Source organism: Phragmites australis, chromosome 4, assembly GCF_958298935.1.
Source record: "Phragmites australis chromosome 4, lpPhrAust1.1, whole genome shotgun sequence".
Taxonomy (NCBI): Eukaryota; Viridiplantae; Streptophyta; class Magnoliopsida; order Poales; family Poaceae; genus Phragmites; species Phragmites australis.
This window is the reverse complement of record NC_084924.1, coordinates 33,417,607-33,440,453: the sequence shown is the minus strand read 5'-3', so window position 1 is coordinate 33,440,453 and position 22,847 is coordinate 33,417,607. Positions and strand designations below refer to the sequence as shown.

General features: G+C 43.0%; 1 protein-coding gene across 3 annotated transcripts; it reads left to right on the top strand.

Moving 5' to 3' along the window:
- The first annotated feature begins 17,522 nt into the window (after positions 1-17,522).
- On the top strand, positions 17,523-22,087 carry LOC133916180 (zinc finger CCCH domain-containing protein 22-like). 3 transcript variants are annotated; one of them, XM_062359735.1, is made up of 9 exons: positions 17,523-18,820; positions 18,907-19,083; positions 19,195-19,380; positions 19,484-19,569; positions 19,701-19,958; positions 20,054-20,165; positions 20,818-21,027; positions 21,110-21,185; positions 21,319-22,087. In XM_062359735.1, exons 1-8 carry the CDS (start codon positions 17,865-17,867, stop codon positions 21,141-21,143), a joined length of 2,019 nt encoding a protein of 672 aa, XP_062215719.1. In that variant the 5' UTR covers positions 17,523-17,864; the 3' UTR covers positions 21,144-21,185; positions 21,319-22,087. The 3 variants fall into 3 exon arrangements, 2 of the variants coding, with proteins under 2 accessions (XP_062215719.1, XP_062215720.1); XR_009909461.1 differs by lacking the exons at positions 21,110-21,185; positions 21,319-22,087 and having other exon boundaries at positions 20,054-20,232; positions 20,818-20,939; XM_062359736.1 differs by lacking the exons at positions 21,110-21,185; positions 21,319-22,087 and having other exon boundaries at positions 20,054-20,205; positions 20,818-20,938.
- The last annotated feature ends 760 nt before the right edge of the window (positions 22,088-22,847 follow it).

Below are 22,847 nucleotides of genomic sequence, written 5' to 3'. Positions count from 1 at the left end.
TTAATTAAATAAATGTTCACTTCTTACAAATAAAAGACTTCACCTAAGCAACCTCAAAATTATCCTAAACGACAGCATCTAAATGACAGCAGCGGGACGAAAACATTGGCGACCAACACTCCACAGGCACCGACTAGAAGACACGCTACTTAGAACACCAGGTCGTCGTCTTGGAAATCCTCAAAGTCTTCCACTGAGCAGCATATGTTTTTGTAGAAGAAAGCAAGGGTGAGCACATAATGTACTCAGCAAGTGTGGGAAAATAATTACATGCAGGCTTATATCAAGAATAGGCCAACACACGGTAATTTTTGCGTAAATGCGAGTAATGAAAACACATTTGGACTCAAAAGCATTAAACAAGTATTAAATGAATGTAACTCAAACAATCCATCATCTAGCATACAAGGTTCCACACCCTGCATACCACAACAGTCTAGTACTCCCTGTACTATGACCAAAACCACACCATCTAGTACTCCCTGTACCAGAACCAAAACCATCCACCCTCTAATCATGTGAGGATCCAAATCTCTCATGTCCGTGAGCATGGCTGTTATAACAGTTTTACACTCTGCAGAGGTTGTCCAGCTTTCCCCACGAGTCAGTGAATTCCATGTTGCCGTGTTTGCAAGACACTTAACACACGCCAGTGGTGTGCCACCAAGAATCACTGTATGACACTTTCCACTAACTAGAGACTAATCCAGTATGTGTCTTCCCACTAGGTTTCACTGACATGCTTTACGCAAGTAAAGCTCCTACCCAGAAGCCCCCTTTTGTGCTGACCCAACGCACACTGGACAGACTCTAATCAGTATGTCACGCCTTACCCATATTAGCCTCGTGGTTGGTACGTTACTTCTTGGGTTGTCGCTCCACGAACCGGTCCTTACTTAGGTTACTTGAGCAAACACTAAACCAACATCATAACCATGACAACCAACAAAACTACTTTGCTCAAGACCTAATGTTCTATGTTGCTAGACCATTAACATATTAACCATCATTACTGCATATGTTCATTAGTCAAGATTATGACACTTCCCAATATCCCAAAAGCATGGCTAAGCAATCTACCCATAAAAGACTCCTAACCAATAACCATCTAGGTTCCAAAGGATGATAAGGGAAAATCTAGGGAAACCCCTAACATAGGTGACTACCCATCATGTTGATAGATATTGCATGCAATTTTGTAAAATAAAGCATTTAAAAACATAGGTTCAATATGATCAAGGACACTTGCCTTCTCCTTGCTGCTACTCAGTGTATTCTTGCTCCTGGTCTTGATGTTCCTCAAATTGATCCGGGACGTTGTCAGCTAATCGCACAATAACCGGCAAACAAACAAAAAAGATACACTAAGAACAGAAACAAAAGAACAATGAAATAAAAACTGGTTAGAAAGAAAGAGCACTGAAAAACAAATCTATTGGCGCAAGAATCGCTTAAATCGGAGCTACGATAAAAAAGTTAGGGATAAAAATAGTCTAGGGTTAAATCTGGAAAAGAAAAGGGCTTATTTTGAATTAAACAGAAAGTTTAGGGACCTTTTTGTAAAAATAGAGGGACCTAAATGTAATTATTAAAAAGTATAGGGACTTAACTGTAAAAAGACATGGCTCTTTTTGTTATTTCAGAAAATTCTAGGGGCCAAATTGTAAAATTACCAATTAAAGGAATTATCATATTTATTTTTATACTGAAAAAAGCTTGAAATACTGACTGGGCTGCTTTGGCTGACGTGGCATGGTGACAGGGACGACACATCAGCAGAGAGGGCTAGGTGGCAGCTGAGGTGGCTGGATGACATGGCATGGCGGCTGAGTGGATTAAGTAGCGACACGTGGCAGCCTCGGGTTGGTCAGCGAAGGGGTATAGATGGGATCTAATCTGGGCCGTGGGTTTCGGATTCGACAGCTGAGCTCAAAGGGGACGGTCGGCCGAGAGGTTCTCAGCGGAGCCGAGCTCGGCACGGCGGCGACACGCCGGAGCAGGGGGAAAAAGGTCATCGCCAGCTTCAATCTTCGACGACGAGAAGCGGAAAAGATTCGGGGGAGCGCGGGGTATCCATTTTGAGGCTTACCGAAAGCGGCGCAGCACGGGAAGGTGGGCGGCGACGGAAGGGGCGGCTGAGGGCCTCGGGATCTCGTCGGGAAGGGCTCTCCGGCGATGCAGGGGCCAAGGCGACGGCGGGGAGAGCTTCAGCAGAGGCAGGCGCGTGCAATGGTGGGCTCAGGCTGCGCTGATTTGCTCTGGAACAGCGCGGCGGAGATCTCGGTTGAAGCGGCTGCAATGGCGGCTCGACAAGCTTCAATCTCGACGACTAGGGCTCGGGTCTCAGCAATTTTCGGATGAGATGAGTTCGGGGAGGGGACGGGCACATATATAGGCGGCTCGGAGGGTCGCGGGGCGCTGCAGGACTCCAAGGCGGTGTCGATTTCTTGTTCGGATTCGGCGGCGCGGCAGAGTTCGTCTCGGAGACGATAGACCTGACCGGCGGGTCCCACCTGGCGGTGGCACAGGTGAAGGCGGCGTTGGCGGGGGCGTCTTCGGCGTGCTGGCTGGCATGCGCGAATGGGCCGAGGCAAGGGCGCGGCCCAGGTGAGAGAGAAGGCCGAAGTGGCTACTGGGCTGAGGCCGAAGAGAAGCCGGGCTGGGAAAAAGAAAAGGCAGCCCTAGAAGGATTTATTCTTTTTCTTTTCTTTCTAAATTCAAATCCAAACTTCAAATTCAAAATCAAAGCAAAATCTCTTCAAATAAATTTCATCAAAAACCAAATAAAAATCCTATTTGCCTAATTTAGCATGAATGCAAAATAATCATTTATATCTTATGTCAAATATATATTCTTTCATATAAAATAGGATTTCTTTTTTAAAAAATTATTTAAACTCATTTTAAATTTTAGCAAATTTTAAGAATTTCTAAAGGTGGAAAAAAAATAGGGTCTTACAAACCTACCCCCTTGGAATGAATCTCGCCCTCGAGATTCACATGGAGCAGAAAAGAGATGAGAAAACTCCGCTTTCAGATCTTCTTCCCTTTCCCAACTTGCTTCATCTTTCGAGTGGTGGCTCCATTGCACTTTGCACATTGGTATTACCTTGGTTCTGGTTACTCTTTCTGATCTCTCAAGAATCTTCTCAGGATACTCTATATAGGAGAGATCTTCTTGAACATCCAGTTCCTCCATTGGTAATTGTTCCTCCGGTACTCGAAGACACTTCTTCAACTGGGAAATATGGAAAACATCGTGCACATCTGACAGCTGAGGCAGTAATTCCAACTGATAAGTCACCTCTCCCCTCTTATCCAATATCTTGAAGGGTCCAATGAATCTTGGTGATAACTTTCCTTTAACCTTAAATGTACGAAGACCCCTTATAGGCGAAACCTTAAGGTAGACGAAATCTCTAATTTCGAAAACCAATTCTCTTCGCCTGTTATCAGCATAACTTTTCTGTCTGGATTGTGCAATCCTCATATTTTCTCGAATCATCTGAACTTGCTTTTCTGCATCTCGTAGAACCTCTGGGCCAAAAACCTGACTCTCTCCCGTCTCATTCCAGAACAACGGTGTTCTACATTTCCTTCCATACAAGGCTTCAAACGGAGACATTTGGAGGCTTGTCTGATAGCTGTTGTTATACGAGAACTCGGCATAAGGCAGACTTTTGTCCCAACTCTTTCCATACTTTAGAGCACACGCCCTCAGCATATCTTCCAATATCTGATTTACCCTTTCGGTCTGACCATCTGTTTGAGGATGATAGGCAGAACTAAAATTCAACTTTGTGTCCATAGACTCATGTAGTTTCTGCCAAAACTTGGAGGTAAACTGAGTTCCTCTATCCGAAACAATCTTCTTTGGTACTCCATGCAAACATACTATTCTTGACATATACAACTCTGCTAGTTTAGCTCCACTATATGTAGTCTTTACTGGAATAAAATGGGCGACCTTAGTCAAACGATCAATTACCACCCAAATAGAATCATATCCATTCTGGGTACGGGCAATCCAACAATGAAATCTATACCGATCTCCTCCCATTTCCATTCAGGTATCTTCAAGGGTTGCAGTAAGCCTGTTGGTCTCTGATGTTCTGCTTTGACTTTTTGACAAGTATCACACAGAGTTACGTATTCTGTAACTTCTCTTTTCATTCCATACCACCAATAGCGATCCTTAAGATCATGATACATTTTGGTACTCCCAGAGTGAATGGAATATGCTGATTTGTGAGCTTCTCTCAGAATCATCTTGGGGGCTCGTCGGCCATCCCCCTGCATCTAGTTCGCTAGATCCGGCTGTTCTCATGGTGCCGTGCTGCATTGGTGCTTCCACCATCTCGGGTGCACCCCTGGGTGACTTCGCCATCACTTCCGCGTGAGTGCCCGGGAGGCAGGAGGTGACCGTAGCCCCATCCATAACGGTTCACCCATTGCGCGCAGTGGACATAGGGAGCCAGTTGGTGCCTGCCTCCACAGCCTCGGTGGCGTCAGCTGCAGAGGAGGCAAACCCCACCATCCCAACGACTGTGTTCTATGAGGCCCTAGTGCGAGAGCTGGAGGGTGCTTCACCGCTAGAGGTCATGGATTGAGCGACCACCTCCTCATTGACCTCCTTCCCATATGAGCGGCCATGGTCCTCCGCCTGCGCCTTGACCTGGTGTGTAACCTCGTGGCATGGTGACCTAATTCTCGATTCTCGCACACCAACGCAGCTATCTTCTAGATTGCTGACCGAATTGTTTTTTTGCTTGTAGAGATGCAACAAATTGCTTATGATTTTTTGACTGATTTGCCTTTTACATTTGTATGAATTTGCTTATACAGTGCTTCAAATATGCAGAGCAAATACATTGAATTTTGCTGCAACCCCATATCTCATTTCTCTCTTCTTTGCTTTGCCAATTTGCTTTTGCATTTGTATGAATTTGCATATATAGTGCTTCAAATTTGCCAACCAAACACATCAAACTACTTTTAGTTTTGTTTTACAGTTATCCCAGTTTGCTTCTCAAAATCATTGTAAATTCATTCAAAACGTTATGCTAATTTTTGCATTTATCATGAAGATAGATATATTTGGGCTATATCATGAAGATAGATATATACTACTTTAGGTTTTTATGCAATTTTTTTGGAAATATGATAAGCATGTTTTATCAAATCTGGAAGCAGTTGTTTCGAAATCGTGATGCAGTTTTATTCATCCATTATGTATTTTAGTAATTCCAAAAGATTTAGAAGCATTATTGGTATGAACTACATGATTTAGAAGCTTGGTCCTGATTATTAGCTCCCATGAACTCCTTAAAAATATCATCTAGCTTGTCCTTTTTGGTGGCAATTAGCTTTATGTACATTGGGGGTTAGCATTTCGGTCTGACACATTTAAGCAGAATCTGAAAGAGTAATTTTAGAATATGTAAGTCGCCTATATGAATGTAGAAAGAAAAAACAAGTAATACTGACACAAATTATGCTTCTCGAACACAGTATTCAGGGTACATTTTTTTTAGAAGTATGGTAAAGCAACTTTTATGAAATCTAGAAGCAATTTTTTCAAAATAATTATGCAGTTTTATTTAATCATTATGCAGTTCAGTGACCATACACCGATGCATGCACAGTGGTTATTCAGTTTTATTTTCTTTAGCAAACCATGCAATTTAATTTATTATTACTCTTTCTTATTTTAATTTAGGGTGCTAGAAATAGAGCATCACCAGCAAGGTTGGTTATATTGTACAAAACAATGTCACTAAGAAGTGAAAGATAATAGAATGTTGGGTTGGGAGGGTTGCTGATAACAGGAACAAGTGTATTGCCAGCTGACCTCATCAAATACTCACATATTTGCCTTTTTAACTTTTGTTGTTAAGCAATACTATAATATTGTGTATTTCTATGAAATGATATGCTACAAAATTCCTGAATCATGTATGCTTCTTGCTTTTATTTTTTTGCAGAACCATGCTTGTGTTTCATACAAAGCAACAACCAGCAGTAAGGAAATTCCAGTGTTGAAGTCCTTTATATGCTCATTGCCAGGCAAATCTAGTTATTCAATCAAGCTACTTAACTATCTGAAGAAGCAAAAATTTATAAATCAACAAGTATAAACTTGCTAAATGTGTAGCCGAATGTAATTGAATAAGTACAGTGCAAACATAGTTTCTTATACTCTTTGTTCGTTTTGCACTCTAGGTATTCAAATGGTCAATTTGATGCTTAATGTGCATACATTCTAGGAGAAAGAAATGTGTGCTCATGTGAGATGACTTATTGTGCAAAATTAAGTCAGCAATATTGACAGTTGTCATAATGTGTGCTCATCTATATATCATCTGTGCATCGATAAAGTTCATGTGTGTGTTTTTACTTCTAGTTCTCTAGTATGTTGTAAAGGTATGTGATCTTATGCTCATATGGTAGTAAAACTGTGCTACAACCATTTTGAATTTGGTGACAACCTTATGTGCTATGTTCCAAGATTCTCATATTCATATGTGATCCATAACACCTGAGATAAAAACTTGCAACATTTTGTTATTTTCATAATAGTAGAGATGATATGTTTACATGTTCAAATATATAGGCAAATTTATGTTAAGATCTACAGTTTTTTTTTTTTTTTTTTGCAAATTTATATAGATTCAGATATGTAGTTTCTCAATATCATGCGCTAGCCTTTTGTTTGGGCAAAAAATAGATCACAAAAAACAGTTTAAGGATGAGTGTTTGTAGAGATGAATGTCCAGGGGAGGTGGTGTGGAGGAGGCAAGACGTGGTGGAAGGTTCAGGCACAATATTATTGCGCGCCCTCCGCGCTAGTGCCAGCGTGTTCTTGTGCGTAGAGTTGCCTAATTGGGTAATTCACTAGATTAGGAAGACACTTAATCAAGACCTTTTCTGATTAGGAGTGTGCGGATCAATTAACTTAGGATGCACATACAGGCATTAGCCACGTCTATAACTATAATATCTAAACGTACATACAAATACACAACACACTCACCAAGTCACACTAACCTACTATCTATACATAGATATCACGTGGGTTCACGAGGAAATTGATCGAGTCACCCAAGATTTGTAGGCGACGAGCATGCCGTATTTACGATTGTAGCTACACATAGGAGGCTAGAAATTTATCATAGGAGACAAACCCGGATGAGGCACCAGCGTCGAGCCTGAGACTGAACGCTGGTGGGCACGGAGCAACCACCCGCTCCTTGACACCCAGGTATCCCGGCTGGCTATTGGCAGACATACGATCAAGCAACGGTACGGTCAAGCGAGTGATGAGTTCGGCTGTACGCTGTCCTTGGATTTCTAGAACAATGGTCAAGACTATTGTTTCCATAGCACTTGCCTGTTCATTACTGAATATCTTCCATGCCTAGAGCAAGTCAACTGAAACTAACTGCTGGGTACAACCGAATAATATCATAACTGCCAACCTCCTGGGTTCTATCACCAAACAGGGTAGACATTCCTTGATGGCACCTAAAAGGCATCAAGGTATTTGATGGCGAAAGTTTTGAGTACCTTTTAGTGCTTGCCAACGATGGAGCAATTGATTTCGTTACGTGTGGCTTGGGAACAGACCCATTGGTGGGAAGGAAGGAAGGAAGCGTTACTTTCCTATGCTCCTGTTCACTCCAACAATCACAACTGTCACCTAAAAATCTCACAGCCTTCTCTCACACACATATTTGGGTTTATTTATCCCGCAACTTGTCATAATTTGCCGCATTTTGAGTTAAGTAGACTTGACCAGCTTTAGACACATGCTTGGTTTATCGACATATTTATAGCTAACAAGATTTATTTCCTTTTATCAGGGTCATGCGTATCAAAAATTTTAAACGAATAGGGCACATTTGGTTTGGAGAAGCAGCCCCATTTCTTCTCAGAATCGAGCCGAGGCCAACCAAACAAGGTGGCACAAAATGTTTCTCGTTTCAGCCTAGAATCGAGTAACGAGCGGACGGGTGTTTCTTAGAGAAAGGGGCAGCTCCGGTCCCAACCCCCTTCGAGTTAGAACGAATTTACCCGCAAATGCCACTGGATCAATATTCCAAACTCTGCCCATTGCGAACGGCTCAATATGCTCCCCTCACAAGCTGCCCCTTTGTGCATCCACCCGTGCCGCCACCACCTGCACAATCCATGAAGAACTCACCGCGAAGAAGCCATCACCACCTGTGAAGAACTCGACACAAAGAAGCCCACCCACACAAGAGCTCACCCCAGCCGTACTGCCTGCTGCGGCAGCGCGAAGAGGAGGAAGATGTGGCGCATGGTGAGAGGCACGGGAACGGGTGAGGTTTGTTGGCTAGGACATCATGCACAATGGACCAGAGAGAAAGGAGAGAGAAAGAAAAGTGAAGAAAGGAAATTCCACCTAGAGCAAGAAAGCAAAAGAATGAAGATTTTGGAACGTCCAGAATTCAATGTTAGCACTCATTTCTAATATTGTTATTGTAAAAAACAAAAAATAATAACATGTCAACATAAGGGTAAAGGGGTCAATTGTACAATCATCATCTCTTTCAAGAAATTAAATTCAACCAGCTAGTCAAACGGTTTTCAAATATGATTCTGATTCAGTAGAGAAATATTTTCAAAAAAAATTAAAAACTGAAACATTTCTAGAAAATTTATATCAATACCAAATAGGCCCTTAGTCAGTTTTGTCCCCAGTGCCAATTGAGGTCTCCTGTATCCCAGTCCAAGTGGTCATCAATTTGGCTGAGGATAATATGACACGAGGTGCGATGGTTGCTAAAGGTGTGGGTGCTGGTTAGGAACAACAGTAGAGACTATGCTGTCGCAGAGTTTAGTTGGGATAGTAGTAGACCTTATAGCGTAGTGCAGTGCTAAGTGCTTGATAAGGGTAAGACTATTCCTAACTATATTTCCTTTATTTCGCTTTTTTTTTCAATTTTCTTCCCCTTTCTTATTCTCTTTATTTTCTCTCATCTCCAACAGCTTCCCTTCGAGGGGAATCGCGAAGGGAAAGGAGAGAGAATCCCGTCCTGAAGGGAATGACCCTGAGAATCTCGTCGTGAAGGGAACCGTGAAAGGAAACCGTTGAAACGTTGAAGAGAACGAAAATCCCTTCACAACAGAAATCTTGCCCGCGAAAGAAATTCCTTGGGCGTGGCCTAAGGGACTAAGGGTGCGGTTCGGCTAGCGCCTCCGCGAAGGCAAGGGCATTGGGCATTTGGACCAAGCAATATGGCTCACTGTACCAGATTAGGACGATAACCAAGAGAAAAGAAAAAAAAGGCAGAACTGCTCGATGACGGGCATAACAGGAGAGAAAAAAACTTGGTTAAGAAAAGTATGGCCAATACATCTGGGATATAGATTGCAGCAGGTTATAAACATCATGGATCAAATCCTTCCTACTCATATCTTTGAGGATATCTGTCCACAGAATTAATGAGGAGCAAACACGAAAAATGATATCTCTAGAATGACGGATTAGCTTTTCCTTAAAATATGCACTATTCCTCACTTTCCAAATAGCTCAACATATAGCTACAAAACCTATTGTAAAAAAGGTCTTATCAATATTCATCAAAGATTCAATTCAAATATAGTACTGAGATATGGAACTAGAAATAGTTCTAGCACCTAACTAGTTAGCCACTAAGGTTTCAGTTAACAAGGGTTTACATGGAAAGCTTGAATAAAATTGTTATATTTTCTTTGAAATCTCGTCCAAAAAGAGTTTTCTTCTAAATTTCATGATATTACCATATTCCAGACAATCTTTTACTGACCTCATGGTTGTGCCCCTAAAATTGTTGCAAACATAATGTTGATGCATTTCATTTTCGTTGCTTGAAAAAAATCGCAGGATAGGGGTCATGCATCTGTTGGGCTTGACCAACGACTCACCATAGAAAAAAATATATAAATTTTTTAGAATATTTGCGAACTTCTAAGTAGGGTTTATTAGGAATTTGCATCATTTCAAAAGTCTGGACCATTTTCCTTACTTAGAAGTTCTAAAAAAATCTTTAAAATCATATATTGTAGGTCAGGTTATGTTCTACGCTGAAATTTTTCTTTTTTATATCTTGCAAACGGGATTTATTTTGAACTTGAAATTTTGTATGAACTTAGAACATAACCTAACCTACAATATATGATTTTTTAAAGGATTTTTGCGAACTTCTAAATAGGGTTTATAGGAAATGTGCACCATTTCTATTCTAGAAATCGGACCATTTTCACCAGAGTTGCTGCCAAAAAAGAAAGGGAAAAAGGTTGAAGAGGAAACAACCCGCGTAGAAACGAACATGCTTGGTCTAAAAGCGTCACAAAAAGCAAGCATTCCATGTGTGTGCGCGACTGCAACCGTGCGTGGGTTACCGCTGTCTCTGCTTTCCAATGTACCGAAGCATAACATTTGTGACGGTATACATCCAAGGTCTTGCAGGGAGAGCACAAGGTTTTCCACAGCAGCCGGATATACCGCCAAGAGGACATGTCCTCAACGAGAACCACCGGAAGATGATCTTAGAAACTTCAGTTGATCAGTTCAATCCTTTGGACGGATCGGAGTTCAAGGTTCAAGAATTCTAATGAGTCACGCATTGGAGTTTAAGGTTCAATTTGTGATCATATATATGTATCTTTCTCCTACTTAACAAACATAATTCACATCGCACTCGAGTAGGCATTCGATAAACGAGTACACATATATATATGATCTTCTAAAAAATCTTAAAAGTATAAAACTGCACACTCCAAAGGTTCTTTTTTCTTAAAGAAAAGGTAGTGCTCCTGACTAAAGTTAAAAAAGGTACAGAACGTAGTGACGTACAGAGAGCACAGAGGAAAACAAGTTCAAGAGAAGCATTTCTGCATTTGGGTATAAAGATCTCGCTGCTACTCCCACCATGCCCTGGCAGAGGTTTTCATCGACTTATAATTGGTCAACAGGCACCATCGAATGATGTGAATATGGCAAGGAAAAGCAGTACATGTTGCATTGATATTACTCCTTTAGTTTATCCCATCGCAGTCGACGTATCTTCTCTTCAGAAATGCGACTGGATCCCTCGCTCACCTCATCAACATGCCTAGAGCACTAGTTTGTACATTGAATATTAGTAGAATAGTACCATTAAATAGAACACTGTAAATCTGAAGAATGCGAATACTCACTCTGGCTTCCAAAAGATGTTTGGAAAAGCAGCTGTTTTGTTATCCTTTTCAAGTAATCGAGTGTTTGTGCCAAAACTATAGCGCAAAATAGACAGGTATCACCAACGGCACGGCACAGAAGGGAGAAAGGAAAGGAGAGCCGAAGATCCGGACAAGATGATTTGAAAATGATCAGGTTTTGAAAATGGTGAATTGGGGAGATCTAGATCCATTCACCGGCCACACAGCTTTGAATTGAACAGCCATTGATTTTTCTGGGTCCTTCTGAACAACAGTGACAATAAGAAACTAAAATGGCATGCGCACACTGTTGGAATATAAGACATTTTTTATTTAATTTAATCTATAAATAATTTATGAGTAGAAATTGATAAACTGGCATGTTCATATTATCAGAGCATAATCTAGATATATGTAAGATAACACTACAAATGACTAGATCTACTATACTCGAAATTAGAAATCGCAGGAAACAAAGTACGAGTAATACATTTTTTACGTATTGATTTTGCGCTGTGAAGACTGCTGAGAATGCGGGTTGCATCGTGTTGACGGCACGATTGATTATGCTGAGGACGCGCCAGATTTGTTGACGATGACGACGGGTGGCGCTCAAGCTACAAGAAAGACGAGCCATGGTGAAGAACTTTAATAGTCGCGCGGAGCACTTTTCAAAAACTTTATTCACATTCTCTCGGTGCAGGATCTCAAAAGCGATGATTTCGGAGACCTACTCTTCTGATTGCCGGTGCACGCCGACGCCGGGATGAAGTTGACTACAACGGCAGCGCAACAGAAAGAGAAAGAGGCAAAAACCCTCATTCTTATATAGACTCACGTAATGAAAGTGTTCTCAATTTTAAGACTACTATCAATTAGCAATCTATATTATTTATATACCCAATGATGTATAGGTCCTTGCAAACATATAGGGAGAACATAACCTATACCTCCATTAGCAATATGGTACTACTAGAGGGTGAGCCTCAACATAAGCCACCTCTCTATAATATGGGTCTTTGAGATTTATTAGGAATTATTACATGGGTCAGCCTCAATAATTCTAACAATCCTCCACTAGATCTCAAAGTCCCATAGAGAATTATCAGTTTCCCACTGTTGTTTGATATACTAGTATTTTAGTGGAGACCGTTATGTTGAACATCCACCTAGAATATCAAGCTACATCCATTCACAACTTGAACGATGGACTATAACTTGAATTGCAAGTTTTGTGCAAATAAGTTGAACTTAAAGTCATAACTTATACTTGACTATCAGTAAGCTACCCCGCGAGTGGAGCATATAAGTCCTACTCTATGGTCTCTTTATGAGTTTACTAGAGATCACCTAAATCTCATAGACTGCGACCAACAGTCAGACTCATACAGGTGTGTTCTTTCAATAATGCTATGTAGGTCAGCATCTTCGCTACTTAAAGCTAACAGAACACATTAAGATAATAGCTAACATGTCTTACAGATTTCTGAGAGTATTACATCTTCACTCGAATGGGTCAAACAACAAAGGTAAAAAAAACTCTCCTTTAGTTAGACCATAGCTTATTCTTCCTAGGTCCTCATTCACGAGATCTCCGATCATATAGGTTGAGTTACCACTATAGTATAACTCACATGGGTCTCACACCCATCTCCTTCAATGTATTATCTATCACATTCTGTGATAGTCCCTTTGTAAAGGGATCTGTCAAGTTTTTAGTTGTTTGGATATAATCTAAGGTTATTGCTCCGGAGTTTCTCAATTTCCTGACATACTTTAATTGTCTCTTTACGTGCCTTGAGTACTTGTCATTATCCTTAGAACTATTTAATTTGATAATAACCATCTGGTTATCACAGTTCATAAGGATAGCTGGTATTGGTTTCTCAACCACAGGTAAGTCCATCAACAACTCACGCAGCTATTCTGCCTCAACAGTGACTGTATCTAATACAGTGAATTATGTTTTCATAGTTGACATCATAAAGATGGTCTGTTTGTAAAACCTCCATGAGACAGCAGCACCACCTAGAGTGAATACATATCCTCTTGTGGCATAAATCTCATCAGCATTAGATATCTAATTTGAATCACTATAACCCTCTTGTATCGATGGGTACACAAAATAGTGAAGACCATAATTTATAGTATCAAGCAAATAACGCATGACTCTCTCAAGCGCACGCCAATATTCATCTCCCAGGTTAGAAGTAAACCGACTCAATTTGCTCACAACAAATGAGATATCAGGCCTTGTAGCACCGGCTAAGTATATGAGTGATCCAATAATCTGAGAGTATCTCAGTTACTCCCTGTCACTTTTCTTATTCTTTCGAAGTATCACATTAGGATCATAAGGTGTTGGAGAAGGCTTGCTGTCCTACTAGCCAAAGCAGTTTAAGACCTTCTCAACATAATAAGATTGTGTAAGAGTAATCTCATTCTTTCCTTTAATTAACTTGATGTTTAAGATTACATCAGCCTCGCACAAATCTTTCATATTAAAGCTTTGAGATAAGAAAGACTTGACCTTATTAACCACGTCAAGGTTTGTCCCAAATATCAGTATGTCATCAACATACAAGCACAATATAACTCCCTCATCCCCACCATAGAGATAGTATACACATTTATCTACCTCATTGACCGAAAAACATGCAGATGTTAAAGTTCTGTCGAACTTCTCATGACATTGCTTAGGAGCTTGTTTAAGACCATACAAGGACTTCAATAACTTATACATCATCCATTCTTGACTTTTGACTATAAACCCATTAGGTTGTTCCATATAAATTTTCTCATCCAACACTCCATTAAGAAAGTTGTCTTAACGTCCATCTGATGAACAATAATACCTTGTGTGGTAGCCAAGAAAAGTAGCACTCGAATAGCAGTCAATCTCGCAACAGGTGAATAAGTGTCAAAGAAGTCTTCGCCTTCCTTTTGGGTATAACTCTTGGTCATAAGCTAAGCCTTGTACTTTTCAATAGTACCGTCGAGCCTAAGTTTCTTCTTGAACACCCACTTGTAACCCACAGGTTTGCAACTATATGGTTGTTATGTGACCTCCCAAGTCCCATTTGCTACGATGGAATCTATTTCGCTCCGAACAGCCTCCTTCTAGTAGTCTGCATCTGAGGATACAAATGCTTCTAAAATATACTTAGGAGTATCATCCACAAGGTACATAGTAAAATCATCACCAAAAGACTTTGCAGTCCTTTGTCACTTACTCCTTCTAGGAGCATCAATGTCATACTCCTCAGGATCTTGCTCATGTATTTGTTAAATAATCTCAAGAGGTGGAGTAGGTTCAAGAATTATCTCAGAAAATAGTCTAGACATGCTATGTAAATCTTTCATAGGAAAAAATGTTGCATCACGAGACTCCATCATTATATCGACATGCACGTTAGGTATCTCAGATTTAACCATTAAAAACCTATAAGTAATGCTCCGATGGGTATATCCCAAAAAGACACAATCCACTATTTTATGTTTGAGCTTGCGCTTTTTAGTTATTGGTATATTAACTTTCGCCAAGCATCTCTAAGAGCGCAAATAATAAAGTGGTGGATTTCTCTCTTCCCGTTCCTCATATGGGGTTTTCTTCTTATCCTTCAGAGGAACTCTATTCAGGACATCACACAAAGTCAACAGGGCCTCCCTCACCATGCCTTAGATAATCTCGCAGTGTCTAACATGGCATTAATCAAGTCGGGCAATGTGTAGTTCTTCCTTTTGGCAACCCCGTTTGATTGGGGGTGAATAGGAAGGTGTCCTCTCATGAATAATCTCATGTTTCTAACATAATAAGTTGAAATCACTAGAGAAATACTCTTCGCCACGATCCAACCTAATTCCTTTAATCTTTCTCTCTAGTTGATTATCAACTTCCGCCTTATAGAATTTAAAGTGATCTAGAGCCTCATCTTTCGTTTTCAACAAATAAACATAGCAGTATCTAGTCGCAGCATCAATCAAATTCATGAAATTTCTTTTTTCACCCTTCGTCAACACACCATTCATTTCACACAGATCTGAATGTATGAGTTCTAGAGGTGCCAAATTTCTCTCGTCAGCTGTCTTGTGGGGCTTACGAGGTTGTTTTGATTGCACACAAATATTGCACTTAGAACCTTTGACCATAGAAAAATTTGGAATTAAACTTATGCTGAAAAGTCGAGTCATAGAACCAAAATTCAAATGATATAACCGCGAATGCCAAATAATAGCATCGTTATTAACATTGCCACAAATATGGTTCACAAACTTATTGCTGAAATCTAAAAGGGAAAACGGAACAAGCCTCTGCACTCATAACCTTTACCAATAAATTATTCATACTTTGACACTACTACTTTATTGGACTCAAACACCACCTTAAACCCATCTCTACAGAGAAGGGAGCCGCTAATTAATTCTTATTCATTGTAGGGACATGCTACATATTCCTTAGCTATACGATCTTTCTCAAAGTAAACTTCAGATCTACCTTACCAATACTATGAATAGAAGCATGTGACATATTCCCCATTAGGACGGAAGAATCATAGATGATCTGATAAGAAGAGAACATTAAGATATCAACACACATGAAGATTGACTCTTGTATCAATCCACTAATTAGTAGACTAAAATACTGAAAACACTGAAGGTAAATTTTCATACCTTGCAGCTCTGTTTCCAGCTTTGTCAATGGTCACCACATTAGCAGTCTTCGATTTCTGCTTTGGTGGAGGCTTTCTTCCCTTGTGGTTTGGAGAATCCTTGGTGAAATGCACAATCTCACCGTACACAAAGCAATATAGTTTTATTGTGTTCTTCTTCTTCTTCTTGAAGGTGGTAGTTATATTTAGCTTATTATCTTTCCCTTTGTTCTTGTTGTGGACGAGCTTTTGCACCATATTAGTGTTAGTCTGTCCCTCGCCTCCTTTTGGACCCACATTCTTAGCCTAAGTTTTCTCCTCAATATCAAGAGACACGATCAAACTCTCAATAATAATCTCTTGTCTCTGGTGCTTTAGAACAGTAGCAAAGTTTCTCCATGAAGAAGGTATCTTGGCAACGATGCATTCAGCCACAAACTTATCGGGTACATTGATCTTGAGGAGTTCGAGTTCCTTCACGATGCACTGAACCTGATGAGCCTGCTCGACTATAAAGCAATTTTCAGCCACCTTGTAGTCATGATACTGCTCTATGATATACAGTTCACTTCTTACATCTGATGCACCGAATTTAGCATTCAATGTATCTCGCAGCTCCTTCGCGCTTTGTATGTGCATGTACACATCATAAAGATTATCACCAAGAACGTTAAGAATACATCCTACAAAGTGTGTATTAGCATCCATGAATGTATTTTTTGGCTCAATAGTAAGGATTCTTTTCAGCTTGTCATTAGCCACCCAATAGACATTTATAGCTGTCAGCCACAGAGTATCCTTAACTTACCATTTCTTAAAGTACACACTAGAAAACTTGTCTGATCTCAGTGCATCGACAAATCAAGCCATTGATAAACCTAAATGCCTGCTATAAGGTTTTTGGATTATTAGAATATAAGGCACTTTTAGGTTTAATTTAATCCATAAATAATTTATGAGTAGAAACCAATAAATTGACACGTTCATATCATCAGAGCATAATCTAAATATGTGTAAGATAACACTACAAATGACTAGATCTACTATACATGAAATCAAGAATCACGGAAAATAAGAGTACGAATAATATAGTTTTTACGTACTGGTCTTGCGCTGTGAAGATTGCTGAGGATGCAGGTTGCATTGTGTTGACGGCACGATCAATCATGTTGACAATGCGCCGAATTTGTTTACGATGACAGCAGATGGCGCCTAAGCGACCAAGAAGATGAGCCGTGGTGAAGAACTTGAGTAGTCGCGAAGAACACTTCCTAAAAACCTTATTTGCTCTCTCCCGGTGCATGATCTCAAGAGCGAGGGTTTTAGAGATCTGCTCTCTCGATTGCCGGTGCACGCTGATGTCAGGATGAAGTAGACTACAACGGCAACGAAAAAAAGAGAAAGAGATAAAACTATAACTCTTATATAAACTCATGTAATAAGAGTGTTCTCAGTTTTAAGCTATTTTTAAATAGCAATCTATATTATTTATGTACCTAATAAAATGAGACCCATATAAATATATAGATAGAAAAGTCTTATTTTTACCTTTATTAGCAATATAATCTAAAAAAGGATAAGCGTTGATATTAACCACCTCTCGATAATATAGCCTTTTATAATTTATTAGAAATTATACCTCAATAATTCTAACACACAACCCTTCGATGGGCCGCGGCTAAACACCAAAACTTTGGGGAAATGGAGCTGCTCAGTGGCGCAGTGGCGCAGCGGAAGCTTGGGGAAGCGGAGGCTTGCGAGCAGCCAGAGAACTAGCCATTACCCATTAGCTCTTGCTACTAGCTCAGCACTACCCTACACTGACATCCATCGATCGGATCGCGCTGCTGCGGAGTGTGTACAAAAGGCCGCGAAGGCGGTAGCGACTGAGCAGCACTAGGCCAGGTAAAGGTGTGTAAGGCGAACGAAGCCAGGGAGAAGCGAGAAGCCCGTGAGCAGCTGCTGCGGTGCGGTGGGAGGAGGGAGCGAGGGTCTCGTCTTGGCGCGGCCATGGACGCCTACGAGGCGACCAAGGTGGTGTTCTCCCGGATCCAGGCGCTGGACCCGGACCACGCCGCCAAGATCATGGGCCTCCTCCTCATCCAGGACCACGGCGAGAAGGAGATGATCCGCCTCGCCTTTGGCCCCGAATCGCTGCTCCACGCTGTCATGGCCAAGGCGCGCAAGGACCTCGGCCTGCTCCTCCCGGCTTCGCCGACCTCCGTCGCCTCTGCCGGGCACACGCCGTTTCTGCAGCTCCCGCGCCAGAGCTCCGGCCGCGCGGGCGCGGGCGCGCCGTCGCCGCTCTCGGTGTCCTCACCGTCGTCGTGGGCGCAGGCGCCGGTGTTCTCGAGGAGCAACAGCGCGAGCAATGGCGAGGACGCGGCGGGGGCTGGGGAGGAGCGGCCTAGTCCCGTGAACGGCGCCGCGGCGCCATTCTTTCCTCAGGCCGGGGACGCGCTCCTGGACGACATGCAGCTGCAGGAGCAGCTGGCGTTCCTGAACGAGGGCGGCGTGAACCCCGCGCACCAGCTCCCGGCGTTCGACAGCGGGGAGTGCCGGATCCCCGGTGCCGGAGATGGCGGCGGGATGTTCCCTTACGGCCTCGGCTGGCTCAACGGCGGCCCCGCGCACCGCCGGAGCGCGTCGGTGAACGAGCTCCTCGGTGGCGACGGCTTCGGGTGGAAGCCCTGCCTGTACTACGCACGCGGCTTCTGCAAGAACGGCAGCAGCTGCAGGTTCGTCCACGGCGGCCTCCCAGACGACGCCGCTGCGCTCACCGCCGCCAAGATGGACGCCGCCGCCGCCGAGCAGCAGCAGCAGTGCCCGGACTTCCTCCTCCGCTCTAACAGCCCGCGCCTCGGCCCTGGCGCCTTCCCCTACTCCCCCACCGGCTCCCTCCCCGGCTCTCCTTCCGCCGCCAGCAAGTGCCTCAGCTTTCTGCTGCAGCAGCAACAGCACGACAGGTACTGCCGCCGCCTTTACAACTTCCATCCCCGAACTCGAATCATTCGCTCCAAAGCTCCAGCCTTTTCCACCTGTGCGCGTGCAGAGCCGCGGCCGCGGCCCTGTTGCTGGGCGGCGGTGACGAGGCGCACAAGTTCATGGGCCGGCCGCGCCTTGACCGCGCCGACTTCGCCAGCATGATGAACCCCGGCTCGCGCCAGATTTACCTCACATTCCCGGCCGACAGCACATTCCGCGAGGAGGACGTCTCCAACTACTTCAGGTATGCATGCACACATCCTAATGTGATGCCGCGACCTTGCAGCAAGGTTGCTTCTTCCATCGCTAGAACGCGATCTGACTGACCCTTGCGCTTCTTGGTAATGCGGTGCAGCATCTACGGGCCGGTGCACGACGTGCGCATCCCGTACCAGCAGAAGCGCATGTTTGGGTTCGTCACCTTCGTCTACCCGGAGACGGTGAAGCTAATCCTGGCCAAGGGCAACCCGCACTTCATCTGCGACGCGCGCGTTCTCGTCAAGCCCTACAAGGAGAAGGGCAAGGTCCCCGACAAGTACAGGCATGCATTGCAAACTAATCCTTCGCTACCAGCAGCAGCAACGGCGGCCGTGCATGCATGCGCGGGTGATCGGTTGACTAATCTGCTGTTCGTCTCTTCGCAGGAAGCAGCAGCAAGGGGACTTCTCCGGCTGCACGACACCCACCGGGCTCGATGCCTGCAGGGATCCCTTCGATCTGCACCAACTCGGTAAAAGATTCGAACTCTAAGCTCCTCTGAAGTCTAAGGACAGTGATGCTTGCTTCATTTCTAGTGTGATGTGCTAGATAGAAGCTCGCGCTAATTACTGATGCCTTGTAATTTGCTGTGGTGTTTGTCAGGGGCGAGGATGCTGCAGCACTCGAACAGCGCGAGCGAGCTGCTGCTGCGGCGGAAGCTGGAAGAGCAGCAGCAGGCGGCCGAGCTGCAGCAGGCCATTGAGCTCCATGGCCGCCGTCTCATGGGCATTCAGCTGCTCGATCTCAAGTCTCGCGCTGCAGCCGCAACAACAACGTCGACACTGCCCACTCCAGTTGCCAATGCCTTCGCCTCCAGCCAACCCGTGAGCACCACCACAGTCGAGTCGCCGCCGGAGTCCGGTATGTATCACAGAAATCTAAATGCCGGTTTAGATGTCAGTAAAACAAATTGTTTCAAATGTTACTGATCATTGTGATTCCTTGGCCATTGACAGGGGAGGAGCTCAAGTTAAGCAGCGGTTTTGCTCCGGAGGTGAAGGTCAACGGAGGTGATAAGGAGGAATCTGCTGGCGAGGCAAGCCCGAACGCTGCCGATAGCGACCAAAGGTGGATTTAACTACACTAAACAGCAAGGAAAACTTTACCGGTAAATAAAATTTACCGGAGGTCAACGGTAAATTCGATTTCTCGGAGATATCGGATTTACTGGAGTTTTACCAAACAAATTTAAATAAAATTCAAACAAAGTTTAAATAAAATTCAAATATTACCGATAAGTGGTTTTTTACTGTGGTCCAATCTTTTTGACAACGTAGAGACGTTTATGAGAGATGGCTTCAAATTCGAAATTTAGATTTGTAACTTTAGGATTTGAAGGAAAAAAAGGAAATCAAAAGGTGGAGGGATTCGAACTAGGACCTTATAGAAACTAGTGATACACTCTACTAATGTGTTAGATGTTAATTTGTGCAATATTCTATGACTTAAATATTATATATATTTTAAAACTCAAATTAATCCGAATTTTTTTTGACCGGTTTGTTCTTCAACCGGTACCGATCGGTAAAACAGGTCCGGTTTACCGCTGGTTCTCGGTCGGTAAAGTGAATCTCGCTAAACAGCACACCATCATTCTGCATGCTTCTTCTTCTCACACTTAGCTTTCATGAATCATGATCAGATAGACATCCAACTTAGAAAAGTTGCAAAATACTTTAGTGTCTCAAAGCTTTGGTCATTGTCTGTGCCATGCAAGCAGTGCGGAGCACAATTTGCCGGACAGCCCGTTCGCTTCTCCAACCAAGTCGGCCGTGCTCGTGCATGATGGTTTTGCCGCCACCGAGACTGAGGTCGTCGCATCCCGTGTTTGTGTGGACTCCGGCAGCAATGCCGACAGCGGTGGTAACCATCTCCGCCCCCTGGCATTGGACATTCCTTCGCCGAGGCCCTACTTCTTCCCCATGCACAGGTGTGTTGCTTTCCTCTACGCTGATTATGTTGATACATTTTGTGATCCACGAGTGAAATGATTCGGCGAACGCAATGAGCAGGCTGTCCTCCGATCACGGAGCGATGGGGATGTAAAGTTCACCGTTGGAAATGAGTGATACCCCCAGCTTAATCATAGTAAGCACTTAGTCCTCCCTTTATTCGGACTATGCTTCCCAAATAAAACCTTTTCGCTTTACTAATTATGTTTCCCTTTCTCTCTCTTTTTTTCCTTTCTCCTTTCGCTTTTTGTAATTTGTAATTGTGACAGGAATACAAGAAGCCAAGAAAAACGATGGTGGAATATAGGAAAAAAGGTGTGAAGTGTCAGCATAGTGTTAGCTCCCTTTCTTTTGTTCTTTGAGTCCCCTTTTTTAGTGGATAGCTCTACTAAACCACAAGAGAAGAAGATGCCATTAGCCTTGGTTAAGCGGCGGCATATGAAGTATTGTCAGATATATATACAAGTAATCAAGTGTTACCCCTAGCTATTAGATATACTACTAGTACTTTGTATTTACCACTAGTGCCATCAGCACCATTGATGTTGCTGTACCAATATCCTTCATGTACTCTGCTACTACTACAGCCACCTCCACTAGGTTTACTAAATGTGAGGGTTAATCCACAATGCTGGTACCAGCCACAGCCCACAGGTCACATGTAAAACCAGTACAGCTACAGCCTGCTGGAAGCTGCAACGGGTGCAGATATTGTATACAAGAGCGGCCCAGGGACCGGAGAAGAGCACATGGCCATGGCAGTGGTCTCTGAAGTATTTTACTGCTACTGCAACATCGCAAGCCATATGGATATTCCAAGGGCTTTGTGAAATCTGATAGTATAGTGTATATCTTCAGTCTCTGTCTCTGTTTATGGCTCCCAGTATCTCCCCTGATCGGCAGAGGCAGGTCGTTACAAAATACTATGTTTATTTTGTTCTGCTTATGTTTCCACCTGGTTGAGTGGATCTAGTGTAGTTGACACCTCTACAAGTGAAGTGAAAGAAAAAATTATCCAAGTGCTTTGCCCCTCCATTTCTCCATTGCATGCATCAAATGGGGGTGGGGATCCGGTGTCGTTGCCGTTGTATACCTCGACTCTTTGTATCATGGATAGTCTCGTTCGTCCAAAGATTTCTGGTTGGGCCCTTGCAGTTTGAGGCTGCAATGGCAACACCAGCAGAGCCTGTTCACATGAATGCAGTAGAAGGGATCATGGGACTTGTTTGCTTGTTTTAGCCAAGCTTTGTGTTTAGTGTCCTTTTTTATGGGATACCTGGGGCAGAGGGTGTGGCTGGCCACAGGTGGCGGAGGACCAAGGTTGAGCAGTGCCGGTGGCGGGGAAGGTAACGCGACGTCGAGGCAGGACAACGAGGTACCCCGTCGTTGTGGAGAAAGACATAGCACATTAGTTGCTGGACGAAGACCGTACAATGGAGATCCAAGGGCTCTAATTCATGGACCCTAAACATCTCGTTTTCAGTTGCCTGACGAAATAATATTTTCCATACTAAACTCAGGGTTAAGCCTGAAGCTTGGTGAGTTAAGATTGGTATCCGTTTTCATTATCCAGGTTTTGCCCAGGTTTACTACAACAATTTTTTTGACTTGCCTAATCGAGATCATAAAACCAAAAGCTATTGACTTGTCTTTTCATCTTCCTACGACGAATAATACTCGACCAAAGATAATTCACTAATATTTGAATAATTTTATTATGTATAGATTGTCTAATGCAACAAAAATGGAATAAGAATAGACGGTAATTTATACGTTGGCTAAGACTCGACCTCGGGCT

Excerpts from the sequence above, each read along its gene's own strand:
- LOC133916180 (XM_062359735.1), top strand. The coding sequence starts at position 17,865 with ATGGACGCCTACGAGGCGACCAAGGTGGTGTTCTCCCGGATCCAGGCG. Across the intron at positions 19,381-19,483 it reads AAGGTCCCCGACAAGTACAG|GAAGCAGCAGCAAGGGGACT; the intron begins GCATGCATTGCA and ends GTCTCTTCGCAG. Across the intron at positions 19,959-20,053 it reads CGAGTCGCCGCCGGAGTCCG|GGGAGGAGCTCAAGTTAAGC; the intron begins GTATGTATCACA and ends GGCCATTGACAG.